Source organism: Ictalurus punctatus, chromosome 23, assembly GCF_001660625.3.
Source record: "Ictalurus punctatus breed USDA103 chromosome 23, Coco_2.0, whole genome shotgun sequence".
Taxonomy (NCBI): Eukaryota; Metazoa; Chordata; class Actinopteri; order Siluriformes; family Ictaluridae; genus Ictalurus; species Ictalurus punctatus.
Genome location: NC_030438.2, coordinates 5922501 through 5941602, shown reverse-complemented (window position 1 = coordinate 5941602; position 19102 = coordinate 5922501). Strand labels below are relative to the sequence as shown.

At 41.8% G+C, this 19102-nt stretch overlaps 2 protein-coding genes across 4 annotated transcripts in view; one reads left to right on the top strand and one right to left on the bottom strand.

Annotated features, from left to right (window-relative positions):
• The window catches only part of LOC108256392 (solute carrier organic anion transporter family member 5A1), a 45730-nt gene extending 36038 nt beyond the window's left edge, over positions 1–9692 (top strand). For all 3 annotated transcript variants that reach the window (XM_053674978.1, XM_017453213.3, XM_017453212.3), the window contains 4 exons: positions 1237–1396; positions 2956–3197; positions 3601–3665; positions 5184–9692. In XM_053674978.1, coding sequence (XP_053530953.1) covers positions 1237–1396; positions 2956–3197; positions 3601–3665; positions 5184–5617 — 901 coding nt within the window. In that variant the 3' untranslated portion in view covers positions 5618–9692. The remainder of the gene's footprint in view (positions 1–1236; positions 1397–2955; positions 3198–3600; positions 3666–5183) is intronic.
• The window catches only part of csrnp1b (cysteine-serine-rich nuclear protein 1b), a 12981-nt gene continuing 3021 nt past the window's right edge, over positions 9143–19102 (bottom strand). The window contains exons 2-5 of the mRNA XM_017453216.2: positions 15239–15439; positions 13151–13410; positions 12744–13040; positions 9143–12556 (exon numbers count right to left, since the gene is read on the bottom strand). Of these exons, the coding sequence (XP_017308705.1) occupies positions 11570–12556; positions 12744–13040; positions 13151–13410; positions 15239–15439 (1745 nt within the window). The 3' untranslated portion in view covers positions 9143–11569. The remainder of the gene's footprint in view (positions 12557–12743; positions 13041–13150; positions 13411–15238; positions 15440–19102) is intronic.

The following is a 19102-nucleotide window of genomic DNA, read 5'->3' as shown; positions in this document are numbered from 1 at the left end:
CAGCCGTATATTACGGCTCTTTGTGTTCGCTTCGGCACGTCGACTTAGCAAAGGTACGAAGGAAATTTCGCTACGGTGAAGAAAGAACTAAAGGATCCTTGGGTGGTAGAAGTGGTAAAATGTTGAGTCATTTATGTTCTGCTTTGAAATGCTTTAACCACTGTTGACCTTGAAGGTAGCTATCTACTGAAGCCTGAGTAATCACCTATAAACACTCGGTCTCAAAAAGGGCCTGGAGACGGCACGCTCTGTTAAACAGTACAGGATTTCAGATTTTTTTATTTTTTTTTGAGATCGTTGCGGCCAAAAAAGCTTGGATTTTTTATTTATTTATTTATTTATTTTTGCTGCTGCAGCTTTTTAAGTAAGAAAAGAAATAAAAATGCAATTTTCAGAGATTTTTGCGCTACTTGAATTGTCGAATTTGCGATTGCATGAAATCGTTTAGTCTAAGCGAGACCTTTTAGCTGTACTCGTTCGACGCACGTGAATCGAAGAGGGCTTTGGCTGAACGTGCGTCTCGATGTCGCGTGATTTGATTTTGAACAGGTTTGCGTGGTTTTTGCTTGAAATCCTGGAGGGACTGATAAATAGAAGAAACAGTCTGCTGTTGTGTGTTCATACCACCGCACTGCTGAATGGTCTGATGATTTGAGATTTTCGATAGTACAAGCAAATCACAGGTTTTCTATAAATGTGCTCATGCTAACGTGTTATCGTTACTATAGTAACAACCTTACACAGGGTAATTACGCATAAGTAATATGTATGGGACTGACTGTTTATAGCTGCTATAACGCAAGTGACAACAGGAACTAACTTGTCGGTCGTTCCATTACTATGAATGGATAAAAAAAAAAAAAAAGTACATCATGTTGTTCTTTTAATAATTACAAACAATAATTCTTGCCCAATTGCTGTGGTTTAATAAAAATTGGAAAACTTTATTGTTGATTATTTTTCTACAACACACCCCATCCTGGGTTTTTTTCTTTTTTTTCTTTTTTCCCCCCCGCCTCCCCTCTTACGTTAAGGAGGTCCACACAGTGGAGTGCTAATTTCTCATTTTGGCCAGTTTCCACTCGCTATGTTGAACCTCTGGATCTGCTCCAGATATATGGTGAAGTCAGCTGGAGGGACAGTAAGCTCGATGTGAAATTGCCTCTCATCTCTACTGACTCGCAGTCCCTCTCTCTTTTTTTTTTTCTTTTTTCTTCCCCTCTCCTCGTTCTCCAGGCCAACTCTGACGCTGACTCACAGGAACCTGACGGGCAGCTGCAACGTGAACTGTGGCTGTAAGATTAACGAGTATGCGCCAGTCTGCGGCTCTGACGGCATCACCTACTTTAACCCCTGCCTGGCAGGCTGCAACGCGGTTGGCAACGACAGCACCGGGGTAAGCGTGTTGCAATACATGCTCAAAACAGAAATGTTCTTACTATATCTCATCCAAATTTCTAGATCAGAATTTATTAACAGCCAATTCTCGGTCCTAAGCCGAGTGTCCCTACAATCACGCGACAGCTAACGTGCGGTGTGTGTAAAGGCTCGTGTGCTCTTCGTTGCAGCTTCATAGGACCTTCATTGGAAAAAATTGTACATAAGTATTCATTTTCACATTTTTACTGTTTTTAATTAAATATAAAATAAACAAAATACATGGCCTAAAAGTAACTTTTATGAGGTTAACCTTACTGCAGCGCTCATTCAAGCTAGATCAATTTCCAGTTCTTGTGGAGCCTCATTTGGCTCTGGTCGAGAATCGCTTCTTCGTACTCTGAGTCTGATTTACTGATTAATGAGTAGGAACTCGATAAGACACGTAGAGGATGTACGGAAATTGTTTAGTCTGGATTTCCGCTTCCGGTTGGTGGAACGCTGTGCGTACCTGTGCTGCTGCTCCTCACCAGTGTGTGTGTGTTTTTCCTTTTTTTGTTGTTGTCCTTTTGCCATTACTCTCCTGATACTGTTGTAATTGTATCTTTTGCTCTCATTGTTAGGGGGCCAAGCACTGAAGGTATGTCCGTACTTGGAGTGTAACGATACACCGTAACGCAATGCATCATGGAAATGTGCAATATCAGCGTTCTATTAATTATTAATTCATCGTGATGCAGTTGCACTGTTTGAACACCAGAGGTCCCGATCTGCGCATCTCATAGAGTTTAAAATCCTGCATTTCAGTCCCTACAGGATTTTGCGGTTTTGCGACCGCAGACGTGCGTGCAAAATCAAGCAGACTCTGCAATATTCAGAGGAGCTTGCAGTTAAATTTTTTTTAATTGCCGCAGGTTCGAGCCGAGACGCGTCATGTGACATCAATACAACGCGCATTCAGCACACACCGAAAGAGAGAGCGTATGAGATTCCCGTCTCATTACCGGGAAGTTTTTTTGGGCATGTATATTTAAACATGTTTATTTATTTTTCAGGTATGGTGAACCTGTGGTTCATTTTGTTTACATTAATAAACCTCGGGTTGTAGCAGTTTTCACATTTATTTAGTTTTCCAGAGACTAAAACACACATCGTTTTGCATTGTTTATTATATTGAACTGAAAAAGGAGCCATCATTTTTCATCATTCCAATTTTCTGATAATCAAATTGGATTGAATCGAGACCAGAGTGAATCATTACACCCCTATTCGGCACTCAGTTTACCTATATTCCTTCCTCTTCATCTTCTTCTTCTTCTTCTTCTTCCGCTTCTTATTATTATTACTCTTCTTCTTCTGCTTATTATTATTATTATTATTAATACTCTTTTTCTTCCTATATTTCTTCTCCTTCTTATTCTTATTTTTCTTCCTCTTATTCTTCTTATTTCTTCTTCTTCTCCTTTTTCTTCTTTTTTTCTACTTATACTTCTTATACTTCTTCTTATACCTCTTTTTCTACTTCTTATACTTATTGACAACCTCTCTCTCTCTCTCTCTCTCTCTCTCTCTCTCCAGATCAGAAATTACACGGACTGTGCGTGTGTGCAGAGCAGGCAGGTCATCACACCTCCCGCTGGTGGCCAAGGCAGTCAGCTCCAGCTGGTCATCGTGAAGACCTACCTGAACGAGAACGGTTTCGCCGTGTCCGGGAAGTGCGACCGCACCTGCAACACGCTCATCCCCTTCCTCATCTTCCTTTTCATCGTCACGCTCATCACTGCCTGTGCCCAGCCCTCCGCCATCATCGTCACTCTCAGGTACGTTCAAAACAATTCCGGCGCCTTTCACCTCCCGCTAAATCGTGATCGGCCACGACGTGAGCTCTTTTTAAAACACACACGATTTCTGAATCCTCTGAATGAAGCCGAGATCATTTCAGAAACGAGATGTATGAGTTTTCAACAGTGTTGCATTGTGATCTTTTAATATATTAGTAAATCTACTAATAAACATTGTCTGTTGTCCACAACATTGAACTTTAGGTCTCTGGGATTCTAACATGAGACCTTGATCAGTAGATCTCCTCCATTATCAGTGTTCTCCTTCATCAACATGATGAGGACAGAAAATAGCAACGAGTTCCTTCTGGATTCCACATCCAGGATACGGATAGGTTTCCATGCAGTAATGCGATTCCTGCATGTCTCTTCCTGTTTGTAGGTCAGTAGAGGAGCAGGAGAGGCCGTTTGCTTTAGGAATGCAGTTCGTGTTGCTGAGAACGCTCGGTGAGTAACGGACGCTCATCGTGTCTCTTGGCCTTCCGTGAATGTAAAATTGCTGTCGGGTCTAATCCAGAGCCGTGCTCTTACTTCCGTACCCATGTTTTAAAAGCAAGGTTTTGAAAGGTCGGCAAAGGGAAACGCAAACATCTTTGTGTTTCGTTCAGCTACAGTTATGCAAATATGTTGAAGACCTGAAACGAGATCGTGGTTAAAAATAGTCATGAACAAACGGGCAAGAAGAAAACATTTTACAGCCAGTTTACACCTGGTTTCTTCATCTTTCCTGGGTATTAGGATTAGATCTGGATTTTCTTGGTCATATAGTGCCCTGTGTAGGGTTTACAATGCCGTTACACCTCATGTATCACGCTTAGAGGAATGTACAGTGCACTAAATTCTACTGTCCTATGTAGTAAGCATATGCAGTGAATAAGAAGTGTTTAAAATTCAACTGCACTTGAATAGAATCGGACGGCTCTCGTATAAATGCACATCCAATCAATATTTAAAACGGATTTAAATCCAATTGTAGCCTGATGTAAGTAGTCTGTCCCAGTGTATTCATATCTTTGATCTGCATGCCCACTATATAATAATAATTGTGGAAGACACAGAGTTTGTGTACATAAGAAACTACTTATTTGGACAGAATCCTAGACCATAGCATTTGCTTCTAAATATCCACTGCCGATAGTTTGAGTGGATTAAAATGGATTACAATTGCAAAGTTGTAATCTTTATTTATTTATTTTTTTTGATGTGGCGATACAGTGAGTACGAGTGAACATTCTGGACACGAAATCAGGTGTGAGCATAGTCCATAATATCATTTATACCAAATATGTTTCCATCGCCGTATCTTATATCGCGTTTTTATCCATATGATTATCTGTTCATCAGTTTTTAACTTCACTTACTTTTGGAAAGTTTGCGCACAAATGATTTAATGCTGTGAACCGGCACCACATCGTTGTATTTTATACGCGCATGCACACGTCTCTTTTTCTCCGCCAATGGACTTTGGTATATTTTGTCGTTTCTTAAAAGTGCGCTTCAAGCATCCGGAATCTAGAGGGCCGCAGCAGCACACCTGAATCAGCACGTTGATTAATTACTCAATTCTGCATGGGCTCAGATTAGTGTATTAGAAGAGGAGAACTGTGGTCCCTCTGTTTAAGCTGTTCGAGTAAAACCTTGCACTCGTTACTGTACGGCTGTAGCAATGGTGCCATCTAGTGGTTTTATGGTGTGTTACACTGAAGATGCTACACCTTGAGACATTCTGGTCTAAAACGGGGTTTGAGAAATTCAGTAATGTGGAGTTTGAAGTATTTCCTACTCCTGATACCTGAACTTTAAATAAATAAATAAATAAAAACCTTCATATTAAGATGTTTATGTAATGGTGGGTGTAAACTGGCCATTTAAAAATAAGAAACGTAAGTTAGTGATTTAAACAAGGGTATAGAATGAATACGTGCAGGCTAAGTCGTTATTTTCATTTCTCGCCCTCATGTGCAGCCTACATCCCGACACCGATCTACTTCGGCGCCGTGATCGACACTACGTGTATGCTGTGGCAGCAGGACTGCGGCGTGCACGGCTCGTGCTGGGAGTACGACGTCACCTCGTTCCGCTTCGTCTACTTCGGCCTGGCAGCCAGCCTCAAGTTCGTCGGCTTCGTCTTCATCTTCCTCACCTGGTACTCCATCAAATGCAAGGAAGACCGGCTGGAGCGCCGTCGCCCGAGCCTGCCTCCGCTCGGCACGGTGAGCGAGCTCGTGTGTCAGGTGGGTGCGCGCAAGTGCCACGCACGTACTCGCTCCTGCCCGGCGTTTACGCTCGATCCGACACCGCTTCACCACAGCCACAGCATCCAGAGCTGCCCGGGAAACACTCTCAAAGCAATAACGCCCCCGGTGCACCCCGTACAGGAGGTCCACGCCCGCGTCTGAGATCTAACTCCATCCTCTCCACGTGCCTTCCTCGATTGGGCGCAAACCTTTTCTTGAAGTTCAGCTGACGCCCTGCTGAGTATCACAGCTGTTTTTAAGGTTCTCATCAGCGCACATCTTTAAAAAAAAAAATCATAATTAATAATAATAAATGAAATACTTGTCGAAGTGTGCATTGTACATTGTAAAAGACATCACATGGTGCTAAGTGGGTTTGGGGGGAGGGGATGGGTCAGGGGTCAGTCCTGTTCAGTATCATGTCTTGGATATTGAGATGTCTTGGATATCAAAACGTCATCACAAGCACAACTGGAAATCTGTTCTATGCAAACTCTGCCACTTTGCCCCGCTGCGTATCGCTGTCTATTGTGTATCTCTCATTTACAACGAGACGCAACCGTCGCCTGTCCTCGCTCTGTTTCTCTCTCCTGCTGTCTCTCTTTTGGAAGTTAGGCCAGTACGGAAGAGAAGAATGGCTGTCTAGGTTGCTGGAATTTTCCTGAACTTTCCGGCGACGTGGTCCCTCAAGGTTCGGTACTGTGGCCCGTTAAAGTGCTATGAAATATGAGTAAGGATCAGAGGGACAGCTAAATTACACCACGAGAGAACTCTATCATCCCCATCATCATCATGATCCCTAATTAGATCAGTATAGATGTAATACCACAATAAGATCAATGTGTTCCACTAAGCAAATCAAACACAAAACACAAGCTCGGTGAGACGCGCTGCTCGATTTCTCTGGTTCCGGTCCACACAGACCCGTCTGTACTTTGGCAGTTTATTGTCAGATCTGATGCTGCATGGTTCGATCCCAGCAAACCTGGCCATTGCTCACGCTCTCCTCCTCTCGTCGCTGACGGAGCTCAGCCTGAGCACTTCAACGCTTTAGCAATAGTGTTACTAAACCCTGTGGCATACACGCAGAGTATTTTGATACTACTGAGAGGTATCGATATGTCCTCAGAAGGTTCTAGGCATCACCACATCTACTACCCTAGTAGATGCATATTCGCAGTTCAAAATAGTCTCTGAGCATTTCATGACGCCGGTATGCGAATCTCTAGAACAAGCCAACCGATATTACACTCGACGCCTACGAAGAATATAAACCTCTGTCCTCCGATGCTGCATCGTTTTCGCGTAATGTAGTGTAGTTCGTTAGGCGATTCGGACGGGTAGCACAGCATGCTAGAAATAAAACCTGTCCAAATATGAATCGAAATTTCATCCATGGAATATGAAAAATAGATTTGAATCTCTATGTCTACTTCTACTTGTATTACTACTAAGAATTTATTCCTTCACATTTTGGCCAGTTCTACTGTATTTTTATGAAACCCTTGTTTGAGTATAATATTGTGAAGACAGAATTATTATAATTTTTTTTTTTTAATTACTGAAACAATAGCATCATTGCAAGCAAGACCTGACCTTGAATCTTCACTTGCTGTTCAGTCTTCAATCCCAACCCCTGGGCTTGGGATATCTGAAAGGAACACTTCCTTCTTATTATTATTATTATTATTATTATTATTATTATTATTATTATTCAAATCATTTCACTGTAAAATGAACAGAATCACGTGAGAAATCTGTGACAGCTTTTGTATTCCCAGTCAGTGTTTTGATGTAAAGGCCATTTGTCCCCCAGTGCAGTCGTGATGTAACTGGGAAGTGCCGCGGTTTTGTTGTTCTGGGCTCCGGTACATCGCTTTAATAAGCTTTGAGTCAAGGATGTGTATGAAGACTTGAACCCTTCATATCCAATGTGTAGAAAACCAAAATATCAAAAAATGGCCATCAGTGAACAAGTACTCATGGACTGGGCTGTGAAGTATAAAAATGGTAAATACATTTTTTTTTTTCCTTCTTTTTTTTTTGTCTTTTTTTTTTGGTCTAAAACTTGGCTAATTTAGACTATGCTTTGAAAAAGAAAAAAAGGTGAACATGTATAACAAATAATGAAGCAAATCTGTTTGTTTTCTGTGCCTAAATTATGTAAGTTATATGTGAGATTATGATATACAGCGCATAAATTGTTTCGTTTTTGCATTGTATTATATATCATTTTTGGCGTGTTGACGTTGAACTTTTTCTTTGGTTTGATTAACCTCCATCACCAAAAGACCCTTACATATCTATTATTATTATTATTATTATTATTATTATTATTATTACAACAGATGTAAATGTCTGACTATGCCTCTGCTTTGTGAGAAAGGCTCGAGTGACCGTATGGTATTAAGGCATGGTGTTTGGGGGTCACGTTGCTTGCACTTTTCTTCTGCCTGCTGTGATAAATGAACTGGAGATCTCTGTGCCACAGTAAACCTTCCCCCACTGGTACTAATGCACATCTCTGTGATGCAACATGACCTGAAATCAGTGGCCGCGTTGATGGGTTTTTTTTTCCCCCCTCCCTTCTATGTCGTCTTCTGAAATGGTTCAACTCTGGGTATGTTAAGCAGGCTAAAGCCGGTTCGAGAATCATCTTCACACCCGAGCCTCTCCACCCTCAGTGCTGTCAGCATGCGTGATGATCAGTTTGAGGCATGAGATGTTCTAATTAATTTGTGGATTACTTCAGGTAGATATTTTACTTTCGTGGATGAGAGGGGGGTGTCATCATTTTTTAGCAACATATTATTGACATGTATTTATTGAAATAAAAAGACAAAGCTGTATTGGAAAGGTCACGCTCCTGCTCTGCATTCCTCAGGAAACAGAAGTGAACAGATCGTGGCAACACTTTTGTTTACAGATGCCTTGAATACTTGATAATTGTCATTAAAAAAAAAAAAAGGAGAATAAAAATAACTGTCTATATTTTGTGTCTGGAAGTCGAATACGTAGCTCATGTAAGGAATGATTGACACTTTCGAGTGTGCTGTTATAGGAAAATAATCAACAACGGGGTGGGTGAATATTTCCCACACGTTCTGATGTAATTTAGGGTTGGTTTGTTTTTTTAAAGAAACATCTGGATGTGTAAGACAGTCTGGACATTTTAACTGCTCTACAGGAACATGTTGAAATGATTATGTATTGGAATGTTTCATCATAATCTGATTATTTTCGGGGTTTTTTTTAACGTTAAAACCTATTAATATGCTGATTTAATTTCTTTACCGAACAGCATCTTTATTTCTCCTGTAAATGACGAGCTCACTGTCGCCACCTAGTGGTGCGTGTAATGATCACGCATACAAGGGTTTTCCCAACCTGTTCTTTGTTTATGTAAGTAAGTATTATTATTTATTAATAAATTATCAAGAGGGGGTTAAAAAAAGAAAGAAAGAAAAGGAACAGAATTCAGCTATTCAATAAACATAACTAGAAAAAGATTTTTTTTAAAAATGACTTGTTTAATGAATACAAGCTTTCAATCTGCTTCATCACACCAGGTTGTTGATTATTTTCCTAGAACAGTATGACCCATAAATTGTATGAGAGTGTTGTTTTATTGTTAAATGTGTGTGTCTTGTTCTAGAAGTTCGCACAAAGCTCAGACAACGCAGCATGTAAGAAAAAGCTGAACTTTTATTTTGAAATGACAAACTACTGTCAACTGACTTGAATGAAAATGAACAGCTTTTACCTGTTGAGCGTGAAAATATATTTAAAAAAATAAAATAAAATTAAAAAAAGCAGCTCGGTTTGCTCTGTAGTACCATTTTAAGCTGAAAAAATATGTACAACATAAATGACCAAATTAAGAAACACTTTAAAAAAAAAAAAAAAAAAAAGCCTTGTAGATCAAAACATACAATAATAATAATAATAATAATAATAATAATTAAGCCTAATAAATACCCATCGTTTTTCCGTTTCTTCATAAGGAGTGATGCGTCTTTACAAGGAAATACGGCGTACTTGCAGAAAGCAGTGCCCTCTTGAGAATGGAAATGAATGTTGTGTTTCAAGAACAGCACACGAAGGCGAAAAGCAAATACGGTTCCGATTGTGCAGTTTTGCGCTTGCAAATCATATACTGAGACGAAAGTGTGAATCGATCTCACATGCAATAGCTTTAGAACGTCGAGACGAGTCGTAGAAACTGAAGGGTGGGAGGTGGAGTATGTACATCATGTCTACATGTTCCTCCATCGAGGACGTTTTAGCTTTGAGACATGGGCAACCAAACGCTGTTTTGTTCTTCTACGTCTTGCATAATATAATACACTTTTGCATAATATATGCAGAATTTATCCAAAAGATTTTTCTTTTTTTTCTTTTTTTAAACTAATCATCCACAGTCCATGTGGTCAATCATTTCTGCCGAAACATTCTAGTACAATCGAATTTCGTTTAATTAAACTGAAAAAGGCATTACAAAAGAAATAAATCTTTTACTTCTGGCCAGAATAAAGTTTAGAAGTATAACTATCTGTGTAACTATATTAATATATTACAAATGTTTCAATATGTGACAAAAATTGCCTTTTTTAATTATTTTTTTTAATAAAATAGTTTGTCAATGATAGAGATTAGAATTCTCTCAAATCTACATAAATTAGAAAATTTTTTTTAGTGTAATTCTCTATATTGTAGGCAACATCATGGGCAATAATGCAATTCTGATCTTAGGAAATAGGTAGGTTGGGGTTTTTTTTATTTTTATTTATTTATTTTTTTAAACGCTTATCACTTAGAAAAGAACTCTCTTTTTACATTAGACCAGCAACCATGGCTCCTTGGATTAACAGGCACATAGAGTAAACTTTTTAACGCCGCTCTTTTTCTTCTTCTTCTTCTTCTTTTATTGCGCAACTATTTAATAAATTAGTATACTACTGAAATGAACCGTGAAATAACTTAACAGAAATTTTGCTTCACGCGAGTTAACGACCGCGAACGGATTCGAGCGTTGACAAACGGCCTAAAAACCCTCACACAAGAAGCTGCACGTTTCACGTTTCCAGAGCTCAGAGTGGCTCAGATACTCAGTTGGTGTTCAGAGATAGATAAATAAATAAACTCAAAACCTAAGGAATAAATAGAGTCATAAAGTAGTAATGGTAAATAGATCTCACAGTTCTGCAAGGATTCTCCACGAGGAGTATTTTGAATGAGATTTTGAAAACTGAAGTCTTCGTGGCATGGTAAGAAAACAAAAACAAAAAAAAACACGCTCGGTAGCGTAACTTTTGTGCTAACTTTTAACACGGAAAAAAAATAATAATAATGGCGCGACGTCTTTACCGAACGCAAAGAAGTCAACACATCAGCAACCCATCCGCCCCCCGCTTGAGTTCCATTGATATTTTCACAGGTAAAGTGCTAATTGAGGAGCCTTTGGGGAGATTCGTGTACCATTTATAGATCCCAATGAGCCGTTTTGTGGAACGAGAGGAGTCTTCCTCTAGCTTTGCGATTCCGTACAGACGTGACGGAGAAACCCTACAGGGGGTCTTTAAAATGCTGTTTCGAGTTTTGGTGGAAAGTCTCAGAAGAGCCGAATAGGGTCTATCACAGCGATGTATGGTCACAATACATTGCTTCCAAAAGCTAGAAAAAGTCCCTGAGGTGCATAATCAGCATTTTCTTCTTTTTTCATTTTTTAAAAGACTCCCATCTGTGCCCTGTGTAAAGTTCATATAAATAATCTTATCAATAGTAATAATATTAGTAACACCAATGTGGGTGACCAATTCAGCTCAACCTTCCTGGCCATATGTACAAATATTCTCAAACCGACAGCCAGAGACTTTAAACTGAAATATTAGCTGCCACTTTGATGGCAATAATAATGATAGTAATAATAATAATAATAGTAATAAGACTGCTAACATTTTCAAGGCAACTAATGCAAATTTTGATAGCCTTGATAGCTAGAGGCCGCCATAAATTACAAAATTACATTAAAGCTGTATTCATTTACAATTGTATACTCTCTTCGTTTTTTTTTTTTTTCCCGCCATAGTGTTTAAAATTAAACGTCCAACCGCTTCAGACTTTTACATACTCCATCACGGACAACTTCATGGCTTCTTCCAGCATCTGATTGTCTGTGAACGTAGTAGCAGGTGGTTCTGGGACAGATTCTGACAAACCGATGAGCGACTCCAAGAGACCGGTGCCTTGGTCATTGACTTGTGGGAAGCTGGGGTAGGCAGGCAATTGAAATTGAAAAAAGTTGTCCAAATGTTCATACTCCTTGAGAGAGTTGTACAGCGAGCTGGGTCCTAGACAGGGAAAGCCGTCGAAGAACTCCAAGTCGGACTCCGAGGAGAGGCTCAGGTCCATGTAATTATCGATGGTAGGAGACGGGGTGTTCGGAACCGATTCGCTGTGAAAGAGAGTGTCGTCTTGATTCGCGTTTTCGTCCGAGAGCTCGGACACAGCCGCAGCTCGGTCTGTACGATCTGTTTGTGGTGTGCACGCGTTATCGTCACTGTCTACGTTGTCCACAGTGCTGAAGATGCCATATCCTACAGATGACGTCTCGGTCCTTCTCTGCTGTTGACTGCAGCTGGTGTCCCTGCAGTGTAAAGAGCATTCATCGTTATCCGTGTCGCTGAAGCTCAGGATCTGCGCGAGTCCATTCTCGTCCACGTCGAGAGACGACTGTTCGCTCCGAGGTGCGTCAGTTGCTTCCGAGTCCTCGCTCTGACCCGAAGAACTAGAAGAGTCCGTCATGTCACTACTACAGCTGTTCTCTCCAGCAGCTGCTAATTCGGAGTTGAAATGAAAGCTTGAGCCGTTAGGCTCAACGCTGCCCTCTGCTGGACAGAGGGCTCGGGAGCTCATCTCGGGCTGCTCGTCTGACGTGGCGTCATTTTCAGAAGCATGCTCCTCTAGACGCTTTTCTAGCTCCAGCTTCATGATGGTGTGAATGTAGTGGGTCTGAACACGACTGGGGTTAAACTCGATGCGGCCCTCTGTATTCCCACAGCCGTCCTTGGTGCAGCCACAAGGGAAGGACGAGTGGTCCATCTGTGAGATAATTAACACACACACAAAAAAAAAAAAAAACACAAGAAAATACATTATAAATCACTTCTACAGATACAGATGTTTATACAGATGTTTAAAAACAGCCGTGTCAGGTCAAGGTGTGTGATTGAGAACCTCTGACTAGCGCTAAAGTACACACGAAGCCTTAGAGGACTACGGTTCCCACCTGACACTTGATGCCAGCCAAACTGCAGCTGCAGGTTTCAGGCTCGCAGAAGCCCTGGCAGTCGCAGCCACAGTCCTCCCGTGACATGCGCAGCTCATGCAGCTGCCTCTTCTCCTCCTTGTCAATCTTCTTCACTCCGGCCTCTTTCAGGATGGCATGCCGCCTCTTGGATGGGTAAGGGTGGAGGAATGACCCACTGTCAAGGTTCACGCCGCTGAGATCGATCTCTTCCTCTGGGATGTCGTCCACAGTCAGCTGGTCTGCCTCTTCGGATTCTTGGGTACCGTTCTTAGTAAGCTGTTACAAAGGGTAAAGGGGGGTGAGCAGGCGAGTTAAAAGATCTCCTGTTGTTTGTGTTTACGTTTTATGCAATCATGATCTCATGAAACTACTTCCATTTGACATACCTTCTGTTTCAGAGCCTCCAGCTTCTCTTCTTTTATCCTGTTCTTGATCTTCTCACGCCGTAGGTGGCGCTGTTCCATCGCAAACTCAGCCAGCGTGTAGCGGCGCTGTGCGCTGTGCCTCTGCATCATGCCCAGCGTGCATCCGCCTCTGCTAGGTACGCTGGTGAAACCCTGGCACCGTGGGAAGAAGAAGACGGTCACCTGATCGAACTGCACATTGCCCCGCCGTGGTCTTTTGGTCTTTTTGAGGATGGAGGTGGCTACAGGAACGACAGAAAAACAGAGCTTTGTGAGGGAAAAAAAAAAAAAGGAGCAAAAGGGAAAACAAAACATGTAATGAAATTCCGGGAAGAATTAAAAACAACACCAAAAAAAAAAAAAAACAACAACAAAAGAAAAAACACGTCTGTGCATGTCGGTGTTTTTGAGGGATTAGCACTGAAGTGCTTTTCTTATGAACTCATCAGGGAGTATTTAGGCAGGAAGAGTGCCAGGTCTAATGGGAGGACTTGAAACTGGTGTAAACATCAAGATTGCACAGTTATAGCATATACTCAACTTTCATCTACCACAAGATGGCAGACACTGCTAACATTACAAGAGGAAAAGAAAAAAAAAAAAAAGTACATGCCATTAGTTGTAGAAATAATTATAAACCAAAAAAAAAAAGTTTCATATATATTATTATCCGTGAAAAGAACAGACCTAAACGTTACCGTCGATCCCATTTCTAGTTGGAGCTAATAAACGCAACGCTTTATTCTTATCGGCTCCTCAGGAATTTCCCCTTGGCGGGGATGGGTAGAAGGGAAACTGAGCTGTCAGATTAATTGCACAGTGAGTAAATGTGTTGGAAATCTGAAGCTTCCTGCATCAAGGAGGACTGTTCGAGCAGTACATTTCACCAGATGGAGCGGATTGAACGGTGCAGACACTTCACTCACTCACACACACACACAGCTGTCTGAAGTCTACTTAGTGGCTAGTTCAGTGTCACTAGCCAAATGTTCCTCTTGTGTTAAAGTCACTGGAATGAGACTTATGCAGAGAGGAGGCGTTCATAACAAAACCACAGAAAAAAACAAAATGTGGGAACATGACTTTTGGAAATTCCACTTCCTCTGTGCCTCCGAGTGAGAAAGGCCTGCTTTTCCCTCAAGAAGATTCAACAATTCTTATCTGCAGAACAGTGTGTAGAGGGAATGAACATGCTAATAATCGCCACAGATGGTGTCCATTAAAAACACGCAGCCGGCTGTGAACCCTGCTGTGTACATATGCCTTGGCTATCAGATTCTTGTGTAAGCTTGCTCACATTAAAATAAATAAATAAATAAATAAATAAATAAATAAATAAATAAATACAGGCTGACTTTATCTGACTTTTCTATATTGTTATGCACAAGCTAAAATCACAGTCCTTTTCTGGAAATATATATATATATATATATATATATATATATATATATATATATATATATATATATATATATATTTGGACTAGAGTAGTTTCCAATTACCTCATTTATTTCAGATTCATTAATTAATCAAAGTCTAGGTTTCAGCTGAAGCATCTTGCTTTCAGTTCTTTCATATGCCTTCCTCAGCTCTCCCTTAGCACCTGTACTGTGGGTATGCCAGGTACAGACAAGGCTGTGTGTGTTCTTTCTTTCTCTCTCTCTCTCTCTCTCTCTCTCTAGCTCTCGCTGTCTCTACTGGCATCCTGCCCATTCATTGGCACTTTGCCCTGTCATCCTGGGAACCTCACAACTGTTTACCCTGCTTCCTTCACCTCACTGCTCCTGCAATCTCCATCAGAGAGGCAGAGGAACAGCAGGTGAGCGCGCGGGGTACACGGCGCTGCACTTTCCAACTTCCTCAGGATTTACTCAGAAGGCAGAAGGTGACCTTGTCGATGTTCAGAGCCTGATTCTGCTTCAGGAGAGCAATTTAAAAAAGGTAAAGATGTTCCTAAATATGGTTGTGCGGTTCATTCCCAGAGGGCCCTGCCTACAAGAGTGCTGCACGTCGTTTTTTTTTTTAAGCCGAGAGATGACAGCGATAGAATAAAACGGAAGGCGTACTCACTGCTGAATGACGCTGCCGGTGAGCTCGGGTTACTGGGCGTGGAGTCCAGGGTGTCCGAGTAGCAGCTCTCGCCATCCGAGTCCCAGCCGGAGTAGGCAGAGGAGGAGAGAGACGAGGGAGAGGATGAAGAGTAGCACGGGTCCTCCTCCACCTCCTCAAACTTCCTCTTGAGAAGCCCACTCATGGTGCTAAAGTGCTGATCTGTGGGACACAAAACAGGCCACAAAGACTGATTACCATCATGATGATATTTCATTATCATATAGTCTAATAGTACAGGCTGCACCATGTGCATTTTCATCAGTACAACAGTAATGAAGAGTCCTATCCCCGCTGACCCTGCCGTATTCCGCACATGGTCTTTTTCATTTGTTCCAATACACTAACTGCATGGCCCTTCAAATAACAAGCTGACTCTACTATACAACTGGCCCTGAGCCGTTGAGCCGTGAGGGGAACAGGAAGCAATCAATCAAGTCCCTCCAGCGCAGGTCAACAATTATCAGACCCTTCACCCACTTCCAAATTCAATCAGCCGAGCAAATACATTGATCAGCAGAAAAGGAGCCCACAGAATACACACGCACACGAGCAAGTAGGCATGTTTATTATGTAGCCCTTGAATGCCCTTCTTTCCACTGCTCCCATGGAGAGACTGCTTGTGCAGTGATGAAGACAATCAATTCTTTGGACAGAAGAGAAAAAAAGCTGGCCTCTGCCTCTGGCTTTAAGGAGCTCGAGTAGGAGGAATGCAGCGACTCGCACACTTTTTGTGCCCCTGATGGCTGTTGTCTCATACAGCTATTCTGCCCTGAAGACATTCCCTGTCAGTTAACGCACCTCAAGCCCTACTGTGGGTTGTTGCTCTCTGCTGACGCGCGTGGAGGAAGACAGCAAAGAACAAATATACCTCTGAGCGAGTCTTTATAAAAAATAAAAAAAATAAAAAATAAAAAAAAACAAGAAAAAAAGCAAGATGTACACACATTGAAGCAATGCAATGTGATTCACTGAGTAAATCCAAAATATAAACAAGATACCTTTAGCTACACTAGCAAGAAGCTTTCACAAGTTTTTTTGTTTCCTTTTTTTTTTTTTTTTTTTTTTTTTTTTACTTCTCTTCTATGTAACTGGTAAGCTAGAGCAGAGCATATTGCAAAAACAAGCGTAGTTCCCACTACGTGACTTCTGAGAAATGACAGACAGTAGTGACTGGAACATGACGAACATGAAGTCTGGAGGACTGTCTGGGTGCATCTGAATAATACTCACTCAATCATCACTTCCAAGCAGTTATCTTTAACGATTTCTGTCTCTTTTTTTTTTTTGTCCACGTACAGATCTAGATCCGTTAAAACTAGGGCCTCGGATGAGATTTTACAGCTCACCCAAACAGATACAGTAAAGTAAAGCACAGCTATAATTACACCCCAGACTGAAAGTGCTGACATCATAAACGTGTTAGACATCGAGGCATAAACTGCACACTATGCCGTGTCCCTTTTCACAGTGGCATCTGCTGCCAAAATACACAGCACGGTACTGAAATCAGACATGCCCCGTGTCTCTCCAAAGGAACCTCCACATGCAAATGCATGCTTGGTCAACTTTATCCGTCCCTGTTATGCAAGTGTGTGCTGGGTAAACACGAACGTCTACAGCACGTCCATCAAGGCAGTGACGTCTCCATGGTGTGTGAGCAGTTACACAATAAGAACATAAAATGTTCTTCTGATTAAAAAAGGTACCCAAGTACTTCGCGTACTGTTCCGCAGTCCAGTTGATCAACCTCCAAGCACGGCAGTTTATCATCGACTGGGTCTAGAAAGATTATTATTTGCATGCAAAGCACACACAGTGTATCAGAGCCCTAGAGTAACCCTGACATGTCTCATCTTGCAGCAGTGCAAATAATACTTTGTCTTGACAAGCCTGTGAGCCTGCATCCAGGCCTCTGCAGTAAAATCCATAAGAGTTTGCATATATAGAGAGAACAATAAGCGAACTGCAGAAATGCGCATGAAAAAGATCAGGCCATATTATAAAGCATTACGACCTATCGTTGCATTGCCGTCTTCCGTCCTAAGTATTTAGCAGTATCGGAGCACCTGGACACAGCATCTGTTGCTTATCTAGCCCCCTTTTAACCTGCACCCATGCCTCGGACTCGGATACGCATAGCCGCAAGGACACACACGATCACCTTACACCTTCCTGAGATCTCCTTGTGTGTCTGGCAGAAAACAAAGGCTTGAAACAAAAAAATATATATCCCTGAGGAGGCTCACGAGAGAAGCTTTAATTAAGAGCTGTGGACAGAAGGATTGGGATGGGAGGGCGAGGAGGGTGGGGGGTTATGAGTATAGTAAAGGGAGAGAAAGAGCTTGGGATCCTGGTGTCAGAAGTGGGTCATTGTCTCGACTGTAGCCTACCTGACAGCCTGATTTGTTAATCTTGTTTAACAGGCAGAAAAAACGAAGACAAGCTCATTCCAGTAACGGGGGTGCATGCGTACACACACACACACACACACCCCTAGGCATGAGCAATCCTGGAAGACATCCAGATTGACATTTAAGCAGAAGTCAATCTTCTACTCCACCAAACGCTTTCCATTAAAAACAGAGTTCATTCTTTATATCAGACGGACCGAGCTCTTTACCACCGGTGGCAGTGTAGAGCTAGGCTTGCCATCCATAAAGACTCGGAACCGTGTCCTGATAAATCTCACCACCTAGAGGGATGAGCTCGGGCAAGCAAGAGAGAGTAGACAGTGTTGTGTTGGGTTTTTTTTTTTTTTTTTTTCGCAGGACCATCAATTATGCAGCACTGTCATTCCATTAAGTGCGCAGTCAGGATGAGAATGGCAGCGCCGCCATGAGGTATTCCCCACGCAGTTGTCAGCGGTGCTCATGACTTAAATCTCATGCAGTAGAGAAAAGAGAAAAGGCTGTTCACTGAAGCAGCCTGCCGCAGAAACCAGATCTACCACCACAGTCAGCACTGAGTGCTGATAAGATGCTACTGATACGGTCCACACACAGCCTGACAAGGCTTTAGCCAAAAAAAAAAAAAAAAAAAAAAAACAGCTTCATGAAGGAAATGAAGGGAGCCTTGTCAGAATTTAAAGACTTTTTAAATCCCACCTCATCCGTAGTCAATAATAGCAATGACCATATTACCAGTGTTATATGGTATTTCTATAAATTAAAGCCTGGAAATTGTTTTAAAGTGCCAAATGCAATATTAAAGTTTTTAAAAACTCATACACTGCCCTAGTTCTGATGAGAGCAAAAGAACAGTACACGGCAGGAAAAGAGCAGAGAAGCCTATCTGAACTACTCTCTATTGCCACACACACTCACACACACACACCAGGTGCTGGAGAATTGACTTTGCCCTGCCAGGTTGAAGTGCAGCACGTCTGCAAAAGATAACGCGGCACATAGCATGCACTACAGCGAGAACACAACCCGCGGAACACTCTTAAACGCCTATGGGCACAACACCTGCATTTGTAGATCGCTGATGATCTCGGGGCATGTTGACGCACACAGCGCTGATATTGACATACTTAATCACAGGTGTGAATGTTCCTGGAAACGCAAGCCCGTAATATAAGCAGCCACCTTCAGACAAGAAGAGAATCACTCCACCTGCTGGTGCGGCCACGAGAACTGACGCCGTCTGAGGAGCGCTTCCATTCAGTCAGGCAGAACACCGAACACTCAGCTATGCCAGAGACATTCTGTTCCTGTGGTACACAGTACACAGCCATTCCAAATAGTAACCTGTACACTCATGAGGGAGGGAGGGAGATGGAGGGGAAGGAGGACGTTAAACAAATAAATAAAGCCATGGCTC